The sequence below is a fragment of the Antennarius striatus genome, chromosome 5 (assembly GCF_040054535.1).
Source record: "Antennarius striatus isolate MH-2024 chromosome 5, ASM4005453v1, whole genome shotgun sequence".
Classification (NCBI taxonomy): Eukaryota; Metazoa; Chordata; class Actinopteri; order Lophiiformes; family Antennariidae; genus Antennarius; species Antennarius striatus.
In genome coordinates, this window is record NC_090780.1 from 1,312,490 (window position 1) to 1,324,600 (window position 12,111).

A 12,111-nucleotide genomic window follows, 5' to 3' on the forward strand; every position below is an offset into this window, starting at 1 on the left:
TGTCATTGAAGCTGTTGGGTCCAATCAGGGCTTGATGACAGGTGATTGGCTCCTGAGCATGTGACTGATTGGATATAAAGGGGAAGAGGAGGGAACTTCTGATTTTTAAACCGATGCAGTGGATCAAATCGAAGCGTTTGCTGCTTTGAGTTTTACTCTTTAAACTCTTTCTATGTGGCGTGTAAATTTTAGAAACCATGAAGCATTAAAGAAGCATTAAGAATCAGATATAATGAAACTTCAGAAATGGAATGACATTGTTGACTGGTTTATATTTGAAGCAGTAGAGTGAAACAGGAATGTCATTTACGAAGGTCCTCAGAGCACACTTACCTCTGCCAATGGCAACGCGACACAAGCAATCAGGAAATAGTTTCCATATTAAGTCATAAAAAAATCTCAAAATAAATATTCACCAGAGACACACGTGTCATCAATGACTTAAAAACATGAGACTGTCCAACATTTATTCATATGAAATAGATTTTTTTTTATGTCACAGTTTCAATGTGTTCACACCAAACCTGAATACACACACTTATGGCAGCCAATCCTAATAGATCCGTGTCTTCAGCTCCAGGTAATGACCTCCTGGGGTCACCTCTGTACTTTGGTGCTGGTGTGTGTGGAACTAAAGCATGAACATCAGTGGATGTCAAATAATTCCATGATAAATAAATAATCGGAAAAATAGAAGCAGAAGTCCACATTCAATGTGAAAACCCCTCAACCCTAACCCTAATCCCTCCCCCCGGACACACACACACACACACACACACACACACACACACACACACACACACACACACACACACACACACACACACACACACACACACACACACACACACACACACACACACACACACACACACAAACTCCCTCCTCAGTTATCTGTTTCTCCTCTCGTCACTCTGACACACACACACACACACACACACACACACACACACACACACACACACACACACACACACACACACACACACACACTGATTCCACTGCTGAATTTTTAACGCGGCTGTGAAACTTTTCTTTCCAGGCAGGTTGCCGTGGCGCCGGGGTTCAGTTACACACAGGGACAGGGTTCGCTCCAGTCCTGCTGCCGACCGGATGGAGACGGGACGGTAGGTTTCTATCTGCTGCTTTCTGATGCTGACTTTATTTCTAGGGATTTTTCTGCCACTATTTAGAACAAAGGTGTTTTTGAACACGTTACGTACATGTATGTGAGGATCAGATCAGTCATTCATGACACGTCCCTGACACTTTTTGTATTTACATACAGATGATGTGATTTTTTTTTTATCCACTGATGACATGGAAGAAGTTGAGAACAGAAGATGGAATATTTTATTGTGTTAGACTACTTCACCATCAGACATATTCTAGTACACACTTTTCATGACACACGTGTGACCTTTGACTTTCTGATTGTCTGATATTTCTGCTGTGAAAGATAATTACTAGAAAAACAAAGTGGGTTATGGAGGATTTTCAGGTAATCAGCGGGACGTTAACAAGAGACTGGACAGACAGGACAAAGACAGCTCTGTAACATTTCCAACCTTTACATATTTGAATTATTTATTGCAGGATGTTTATTTGTGTGTCTGTACATACTGGTTCTTACTGGAAGGCTTCTTTAGCCTCTAATAGCCAGGAATCAACCTGGGATTCAACTGCTAAGTATTCAGTTTCACGTGAGATAATGAAACGTTTGAGGGTTTCCATTTCTCAGCCGATATTGTTCATTGTAAGAGCGGAGCAGAATGATTAGAAAATATGTGATCAAAGGTATAATCGGTCAGCTACAGAACATGTGGGACTGATAATCATTAAAAACGTACATTTTCTACCCGGATATTGTACAGAATCAGCAGAGAACAGCCGGGCTTCATTCATTGACATTAAAGACAGGCTGGACCCAAATGGCCTCAGATAATTCAGGACTGTTTGCCTGATGAGCACTCCGACCAGCAGGTGGCAGTAGTTTGTATAATTACCGTTCAAACAGGAAACAAAAGTCAAGCATTTAAAATCAGTGAGCTCACATTAAGAGTAGGGTACGAAGATCAAAACTCAAAAAGAAGAGGTGATTGTAAGAAGTTTTAAAAGTCTATGTTCTCAAAAGCACTGCGGTCTGAAAATGCCCCGCGGTGGCTTTGTGTCGCCCCGCTGCCGTGGTAAGACAACTCAAGCGTGCCAACACTGTGAACACCAGTGATACCACTGATAAGCACTGGACTGGAGGTTGTAAACCAACATCTGAGACAAGCCAGCTGGTTTAGGGTACGGGTTGGTCAATCTCTGCTGATCGTACCTTGCTTTCCTAAAAAGAACTCACCTTGAGTTTAAATTCATCTGAGACCAAATCCATGTTCTCCTCCATCAGCCACAATAGTTTTAGAAACATTTAGCTCAAACCAATCGTGTGCAGGGGGTAGCGCTGTCGCCGCACAGCAAGGAGGTTCCTTTTATTACTTTATTTGCCTATTATATTTCGAAAAGGACAAATTTATTATGTTATCAGCCGTTATTCCATTATTGGCTTTAAGAAGCGCAGAGATGAGCTGAAGACGAAATGACGACATTAAACTGTTGGGAGTGTGGGGCAGTGGATACTAACTGGTATCTGTTTACTATGTTTGGGACGAAGTCCAGCGGGCCTCCTCCTTAAACCTCAGTATTTCCTCCACGTACCTCAGATCTCCTCTGTCCTGATGCTGTCGCACCGATAACATGACCCTCAACGCCCAGAGAGAGAAGGAGGCCCTGCGGCGCCGATGCAGCACACCTGTTCCTCCCGTCAACCTCCACCAGCACCCGTCCTGGACTCCAGATCCTCGGCTCACCGGCGTCACATGGCCCGACCCAGAGAGGCCCCGCCCCCAGCACAGCCACCCCCCGTTAACACAGTCAGCGTCCTACCACCTGGGAGACAGGTCGCTGCACTACCACGCTCAGTGGAGCTCAGACTCCGAGGACGATGCACAGAGTGACTCAGACTCTGTTTACAGAGTTGTGTTGCTAGGCGACCAAGGGGTCGGGAAAACCAGCCTAGCAGGAATCTTTGCTGGGATTACGGAGAAAGATGAACAACCTGCAGGTGGGAAGTTATGTTTTCTTGTCCCATCAGTTTAAATATTCAGATTTTACGTTTTTAGTTTGAACAAATTCAAAGGAAATTAAATGCATTTGATTGGTTGAACACATTCCAGGCTCTCTTGGTTTCTTTCTTTACAGCAGGTTATGTTTTATGCTGCATTATTTCCACAGTAGTCAGCTAGTTTATCAGTCAGCTTTTTATTGCAAGCAGACAGTTAAGTTGAAGACACATAAAGACCTGTACCAGTACCGGTTTTGGGGATTGGGTGCCTTGCTCAAGGGCAGTAGTCAGTAGATGAACTGCTACCAGTTCACAGACTTTGGTCCATGCTGGTCTTGATCCGGCCACCCTTCTGTCCCAAATCTCCAGCAACACTATCAGGGTTGACTAGCAAGCCAGACAAGAAGACCGTATATCTGCAGGAAGAGAACGTCTGCTAAGTAACGTTTGGGAATACACGCTAACATTTGCTTTACTGTCAACTAATATTGCAGTCATATAGAACACCCTTATAGTACACACTAAGCAATAATACATCTATTGATTCTATTCTAAATGGATTAGAACATATAAAAAATGACAATACTTGGTAAGCATGGTCAGAAAATAATAACTTTCTGCAAGTACATTCAAATGCAACCAGATTATCACATTGCAAATTAAACAATACGTGCTATACATTAGTATTTTCAACTTAAACAACATTTTTTCATACTATATGAAAACTGATATGCAGCTGGAGAGCTGCGAACATTGTTCCAATTCAATGTGAAGCCACTTCACTGATCAGGTCTGGAAGCACAGAAACAATACGCAGATCTGCAGCACCCAGAATGTCCACCAGGGGTCCAAATCAATGATAATCCTTCTTCAAAAAGATGGAATCAAACCAAGACCAAGGCAACAGTCCTACCCAGTGCCCCACCATGCTGCCCACATTCTAAGCAAATTGGCGAAAATCAGTCACAACACTAGATGTAGTTTCCAACGCTGTTAGGATTACAGATCTGCGTAGGTTAATTCATATTTGGCAATTTAGTGCTATTATCTAAAAAAGTTTTTTCCTCATACTGTATAAAAATGTCCGTCAACATTTATAATACATTGTTAATGGTTCACAGGTAAACCTCGCTAACGGCATTCGTAGTTAAGTCGTTCTTGATTATATGTTGGTTTTCATGGCAAATACAAATAATAATCAAATTTACGTCATTTTTCTCCACTTTTCATCTGTATATTACAAATATTGGAATCATAAAATTATTAGTAAACCTTTTAAACACACAAGATCATGTTACTGTACAATAAATTAGAATAAAATGTCTAACATCCTATTATTAGCTCATATCAACCCCCGTGACCCAAAATGAGGAAAAATCAGCTGGAGACGAGAAGGCGCTTTTCTCTGCATTATATTAATAAATAAAATGTAATAGTTTGTCATGTTATTAACAACGTAACCCAAAGTTTACCTACAGTATATCTACTCATTTCTAGCATTACTCACACATTCATTTGCACAGATTTCACCTCACAAGTACAGAAACCTCCATGTTTTGTGTTGTTAAAGTGACTGAGCTCACGCTTGTTTTTATCAAAATCCGGCTCAGAATAATAATAATAAATAGAATTTATTAATTATTACCTTTTTTACGGTTTGACAACAGCACGTGAACGATGTCCGTCTGCTTGTTGATGGTTTGACCTTCTGTGTCTTCCAGCGGACGCATACGAGCAGACACTGACCGTTGACGGGGAGAAAACCAAACTCATCGTCATGGATACCTGGGAGCACAACAGTCTGGTAAACTGCATGTGTTCTGGGATCGACGCAAACAACGAAATTCTGCGATATATCGACAAACTATTTATTTTATTATTTACGTATAATTTAAATGTTTCTGAACCCTCCCCATACTGATATTACACCACCTCCTGTCTGTATTACCTTTAACAGCTCTTTAGACAGTCTCTGATAGTGTTTAAAGTGCTGCTAAGTGTTTCTTTAATACAGCGCACATCCGGATGCTGTCAGCCAATAGAATGCGTGTACGGTATCACATGACCAACTACTAAAAATCCGCGATGAGGTGAAGCCGTGCATCTTAAAAGCGCGAATACGCGAGGGGTTAATGTACTGCTATTAATATTCATGAATGTGTTTCAACATTCATTTCTTTCATTTGCTGAAGTTAAAATCTATTATTTAGAAAACAGAGAATAGAATACGTTATGATTTGCAAAAAATGTCAGATAAGCTTTTCATTATTACACAAAAACATCTACACAGCCAGACTGAGCTACTATTTTTGGTGTAGAATAATACTAGTAATTATTTTATTAATAATATTCAGAAAACAGAGGTGTGCCCCCTCCAGGTCGGCGGGGAGTAACACGTTTGAAACTCTTCCTGTACAAGAATGCGATGTTTGCGTGACGTGACGCGTCCCGTGTGCTTCTGTGTACACGTCAGGAGGAGGAGGAGCGCTTCTCTCAGGACTGTCTGAAAATAGGGAGCGCCTACATCATCGTTTACTCCGTCACCGACCGCTCCAGCTTTGACTCCGCCTCTGAGCTCCGCATCACGCTGCGGCGCGCCCACCAGGAGGAAAACATTCCCATCATCCTCGTGGGCAACAAAAGTGATCTGGTCCGTTGTCGAGAAGTTGCTGTTGAAGGTGAGGGTCAAAGGTCACATGGGATACATGTGCAATTTCAGCTCGGTAAACCACATCCCAGGTTTACCCGTACACACATTTATATTGCCTCCCGTCATCAGAATAATTTGCTCTGCTTCTTTCCCAGAAGGCCGAGCGTGTGCAGTGATGTTTGACTGTAAGTTCATCGAGACCTCCGCCTCTCTGCAGCACAACGTGGACGAGCTGTTTGAGGGCGTGGTCCGACAGATCCGCCTCCGCCGGGACAACGGTGACGCCATCAAGCACCGACGCTCCATTTACAAACGCAAGGAGAGCCTCAGCCAGAAGGCTCGGCGCCTCCTGGACCGACTGATCGCACGCAACAACCAGCGAATGGCGGTCAAGGCGCGTTCCAAGAGCTGCCACAATCTGGCCGTCCTCTGAGGACTGGAGTCCACCAGCGGCGTCAGGTGGGACTGGGTGGGTGGGGTCACAGGTCTCCTCTTGTGACGTGACTGATGATGGTGTCTGCTGGGGTTCTCAAGCCCAAACAGGAAGAGCAGCATGAGCGAACATCTACAGCACGTGGGGAGAAGCCACTGTGGACAACCCGTTGACTGTTGGGGGGCAATCTCCTCCGGATGGACTAAATATAGATCAACAGACTGACGACAAACTCATCACTGAGGGGTTTAAGGTTGGGTGTGTGCGTGTGTGTGTGTGTGTGTGTGTGTGTGTGTGTGTGCGTGTGTGTGTGTGTGTGTGTGTGTGTGTGTGTGTGTGTGTGTGGTAGTTTCCATTCCGTTTACTGTTCTCCTGAGGTTTCTTCTGCTTTAAGTTCAACGCTGTTCGGAAACCTTTAAAGAAACAGTCTCTCAAACTTCATACACAAACATTTTCTCCTGAATTTCACCCTTTCATTTCATTTGTGACTGAACTACGTGTGCTTGTTCTGATTGTGCGTGACAACATGCTACAGCTACACATGCACAGACAGTACCTCTAACAACAGGCCTCTTAAGGGTGACTTGTCTTTTATCACCGTATATACTTTTACAGAATTTCCTTCATTTTTTTTCTTGCATATTTTCCATTTTTTCAGAAAAAAATATTTTGAAGAGTTGCTTCATTTGTTTATTTTACTGTGATAAATGGTTAATAAAATTCATCTTTGTCTTTTATTTAGTTGTTATTTCTGCAGCGATCCAAACTCTTGTGCTCCAATTCACGTTAACACCCACCATGTCAAACCCCAGGCCTCGTGCGTGTTTACTGTTGCCACGGCGACCTGTGGACTGTTGACCACAGTGGAGAAGGGTTTACTGAGCAGTGATCATAACAGTGTTGTGTGCTTACACCTCTGTAGGGTTGACAGAAAACAGGCTCGTATAGAGACGGACGGTGTTTTGGGGACTTTGATGCCTGGAGCTACAGTTGTTAAAACCAGCGTACTAATGTTGGCAGTGACCATGCTGACATGCTTGTTCAATGTTGACCATGTTCAACATTCTTATAGCATGTTAGCATGCTTATTGTTGCTAATTAGTACTAACAGAAAGCATTCTACAGCTGTAAACCTGACGGATTAAGTCTTAATCTGTGTATACTAAAACAAATCTACAGGCTCGGTCTGAAAATGGAACTGTGTTGAAGGTTGTGATCATCCAGAGAGAGACGTGAATGTATACACTTCACAGCATTCCATCCAGCGTGTTTTCACAGCTACAGTCGTGAACTTGCTGGTGCCGCGAGGGGAAAACTCTCAAAAAGTCCCTGACCCTTTATTTTTAGAAGTGAACCAACATGAAGCTGTGAAATAACCACAACCTGCTTCAAATCAGCACAACTTATCTGGATACCACATCTGGCACATAGATGTCCCAGTTTTCCAGATCAGATATCCCATCAGCTTATTGATCACACATTTTGTGACACGCCCACGCTGTGGTGGAATAGGGGCACTGGATGGAACAGGCTTGTTTCACATTGATTTGTTCGGGGTAATGGAAAAAATGCATGACTTTGTTCAACCCGGATGACACACACACACACACACACACACACACACACACACACACACACACACACACACACACACACACACACACACACAGTGATGTGTAAACATCCTCTCAGTGGAGGACGACCAAAGGTTCAAAGCTGTGGGTTTGGCTTCTTCCTGGATCTGGTAGGAATTATTGAAATAAATGAAAATCTAGTCTCTGGACAAAATAATCGAGAATCTTGCTTTTCCTCCGTTATTTTATGTCCAACAGTGACCATAAAACACCAACAGCTTTGGCTTGATGTAGGTGATGATCTGTGAAAGGACAGGAAACGGTCCATAAGAGACATTCAGGGGACATTCCGGCCCAGTCTAACAGTCTAACACTACATGAAACATTCCATTTAATGATCTCTTGTTCTCCTAACGGGTTCTTTTTCTCAATGGTTTGAATCTTGGCAAAACAGTTAGAGCTGAAACTGAAACTTTCAGGCGTTTGACACGAGTACATGTGTTCAACTCAGTCAGAAGCCTTTTCTTGATCTATTGAAATGATACCAAGTCCTTTGTCAAATGATCTTGAGAGTTACAAAACATTCAGAATTACATGTATGTTATCTGTGATTAGCCTGCCAGGTACACAGTAAGTCTGGTCCACATGAACAACCTGCTCCATCACTTTTCTTAGCCTGTTGGCCGAGACCTTGAGAGGAGTCTATAGTCTGTGCAGAAGAAGGACACCAACCGCCAATTTCTGATGTCCTGTAAGTCTCTGTTGTTTGGCAGGAGCATGAGAACCGTCCTCCTAGAGCTCAGGGGCGGACGACTTCCTGTCAGATTTTCCCAGACCACGAAGAGCAGGTGCTGTCCAATCAGAATGTGTTTTAGAAATGGATTTGCAGGCCAAAGAAGAAGTGAGAGGGAGGGGAGGTGCCTTGCTAAAGAGAACGTTCAATGTCAATCAGTCCATCCATTGTCTAGACCCGCTTCTTCCGCTGTCCCAGGTCGTGGGGTGCTGGAGCCTATCCCAGCTGACTGGGAGAGTGAGGCACCTCCGGGTGGCGTCGCACCCAGAGGTGCACTCTAGTAATTTTACGGTAATTTAAACGTTTATGAACTCTCCCCATACTGATATTAAACCACCTTAAATTAAATAAACATGCAAATGCAAAGTGAAAAATGGAACCAAAATAGCACATACATGTCACACCCTCCTCTCACTTCCAAACACTGTCTCCCAGTAAGTTCCATGAAAACAAAAGAAAGACAGAAAGTTTCTGTCAGGTTTATAACTCATCCCTCTACTCAGTAACACTGGGTTGTGTAGAAACAGACTCACACCAGGTGTGTGTGTGTGTGTGTGTGTGTGTGTGTGTGTGTGTGTGTGTGTGTGTGTGTGTGTGTGTGTGTGTGTGTGAACGTTACGTCACCGACATCATTCTATGGGACGTTTAAACATGTCCGCCTCTCATGTTTGATTTACGAACAGACACAAAGCAGATGACCGGTGTTTAGTTAAACTGCAGGTTCCTCTGCCTGTTCTGTCTTCAGAACACACACACACACACACACACACACACACACACACACACACACACACACACACACACACACACACACACACACACACACACCCCCAAACCAACCTCAATGTACAAAGTCTCTCCTCCTATGGATGTATGTCTGGGACAGTGGCGCCCCCTGATGGGTCGGAGGTGTCATCAAAGAAGACGTTGACAGAAAACAGGTAATTCTGCAGCTTTGCAGCGACGCAGCTTTAAGTATGATCTGAAGAAGTTCAAGTATTTTCAATAAAACTCAAAGTCATGTGATTCCAATTCTGATTTGGAAATGAAAGTAAATGTTAATTAAAATACCCAGACGTTGAAAACTTGTGATGTTCCACCACTTGGCACAGTTTGATCCACATTCTGATCTTGATGTTGATCTGGGAGAGGAGTACAGAGTCAAGACACGACAACCAGGATGTTTGTGAGGTGCAGTACTACCAATCCTTTTGTTCAGATGGCTTTCATACATTCTTTTTAGCTTTTCTCAAGGGTAGGAATTCTGTGGGAGGTGGTTACAGACCAACGAAGTAATCTAACGTCTACGCTTTTGAAAGAGGTTTATCACATCTTAGACACCCCACCACCCGCAGACTGATGGCATGGTGGAGCCCAGACAGGGCCCATCCTTCTGCTACCACCACATGTGAATGAGTTCTTTAGATGAGGGCTAGGTGTAAAAAAAAAAAGAACAACCAAATACCGCAATGATTCCCTTTTTATTTTTTTACTCACAAGTTTAAAAAAAGATGCTCTCAGAAGCACATTCTTCCTCTTCACTGTCTGAGACAAGACTCGCCCAAACATCCTAGGACAGGGCTTTTCCATTGTTGGTCCACACCAACTGTCCTAGTAAAGGAACATTACTGAACCTCATCTATAGTTCAAGGAAAACACTTAAAAACCCCATAGTACATAATCCCATATACAAGTATGGTAAGTATTCTCATTAATGTCATCAACACCAAACTTTATATTAACAGAGTACAAGTTCAAAAACAATTCAACCACCCCTGCCATAGTGCTATGCTCCAATTTCCCTCGCCCCCCCCAATAAAAGGAGCCCCGGAGTTGGGTGTGATTCTTTTAGAGGGTCAGATAAGAACAGGACGTAAGTACTGCATGTATGTTAAGCAATGATGAGGTTGGTTAAATCAACAATGTTTAAACTAAACACTTTGTCTTTAATAAAGTGAATGAAAATAACTAGGGTCGGGCAGCTGAAGCCTCCCGAAGCTTCCACAGGGTTAATCTGATTGTGCTGGAAAATGAAACAGTTTCAGGGCTTTGAAACCACATGTAACAGTGACATCTGGTGGTGGACTGCAAGTATATCATCTGCTCCAACCAGCCTCAAGTCGCCGTCCATGTTCGTGGGTGTCCACATGTCAGCAGAGGCCTTGCTCACCAGAGCGAAGGCCTTCTCCTTTGTGGCCTTGTGCTCGTCTTCCACCATATTCTCCAAGGCCTTCCTGTTAGGAATTATGTAGGTGGGGTGCAAAAGGTCGTCAAAGGCGTAGGGGTGACATGAAATGAAATACAGCTCATTAGGTAAACATGCATCGATACTCTAAAAGCTATGTCTATACTACCCAACGGACCTTGAAAACTTGAAAACGCCAGTGCACCTCAGAGCCACACAGACAGACAAACACGTACGCACACACTCATACGGGAATTTGGGACCGGCCAATTAACCTGAAGCACATGTCTGGAGGTGGGAGGAAGCCAGAGAACCCACCCAGACACATGACCTTTAAAACCCAAGGCCTCTATGTTAACCATTCAGCTATCAACTATGTCACTACTTCACCCGCCACCATCAACTAGACGAGTATTTACTAAGTTCTTCTACATATTTACGCAACAGCCTCCCTGTGGGAAGCGCCTGTTGGATGAGGCAAATGCCTTCTGGGCATTTGTGGGCCACCAGAAACAGACCTGACCCAACACGTCTGACACTCAAACCCAATCCACCTACGATAGCTATGCAGGAATGAATAACTCGTATTTTATTGACGGATAATTATAACTCCTTCGTGGACTTTTGTAGTCTTTGTGCTTTTCCTCGTTTAGTTGAGTTTTGCATTTGCCTACTCTAGTTTTGTAGTCTAGTCCATTTACGTAGTCTCTTCTAGCTATGTAGTCTAGGCTAGTAGTATAGTCTAGTCTGTGTACTTTACTCTATTTGTGTAGTCTAATCTAGCTGTGTAGCCTAGTCTATTTATATTGTCTAGTCTACTTGGGTAGTCTAGTCTAGTTGTGTAATCTAATCCAGTTGTGTAGTCTGGTTTATTGATTTAGTTTAGTCTATTTATGTAGTCTAGTTGTGTGGCCTACTCTAGTTGTGTATTGCAGTCTAGTTATGTAGTTTACTTTAGTTGTGTAGTCTAGTCTAGTTATGTAGTTTAGTCTAGTTGTGTAGTCTAGTCTATTTATGTAGTTTACTTTAGTTGTGTAGTCTAGCCTAGCTGTGTAGTCTAGTCTAGTTGTGTAGTCTAGTCTATTTATGTAGTTTACTTTAGTTGTGTAGTCTAGCCTAGCTGTGTAGTCTAGCCTAGCTGTGTAGTCTAGTCTAGTTGTGTAGTCTAGTCTATCCACATCCATCCATCTTCCTGACAGGTTTCAGACTGTCAAGAAGATGGATGGACGACATTTTGCATTTTCATCATGTTCATCAAGCAAAGCTCTAGGATGGATGGATGATGGATGGATGATGGATGGATGATGGATGGATGATGGATGGATGATGGATGGATGATGGATGGATGATGGATGGATGATGGATGG

The 12,111-nt window shown here is 43.1% G+C and overlaps 1 protein-coding gene across 2 annotated transcripts; it reads left to right on the forward strand.

Moving 5' to 3' along the window:
* Nucleotides 1-917: 917 nt before the first annotated feature.
* rem1 (RAS (RAD and GEM)-like GTP-binding 1) lies at nucleotides 918-6,929 on the forward strand. Of its 2 annotated transcripts, none has more exons than XM_068315206.1 (5): nucleotides 918-1,127; nucleotides 2,709-3,109; nucleotides 4,831-4,913; nucleotides 5,583-5,787; nucleotides 5,918-6,929. In XM_068315206.1, exons 2-5 carry the CDS (start codon nucleotides 2,743-2,745, stop codon nucleotides 6,190-6,192), a joined length of 930 nt encoding a protein of 309 aa, XP_068171307.1. In that variant the 5' UTR covers nucleotides 918-1,127; nucleotides 2,709-2,742; the 3' UTR covers nucleotides 6,193-6,929. The 2 variants fall into 2 exon arrangements, with proteins under 2 accessions (XP_068171307.1, XP_068171306.1); XM_068315205.1 differs by having other exon boundaries at nucleotides 921-1,127; nucleotides 5,915-6,929.
* The last annotated feature ends 5,182 nt before the right edge of the window (nucleotides 6,930-12,111 follow it).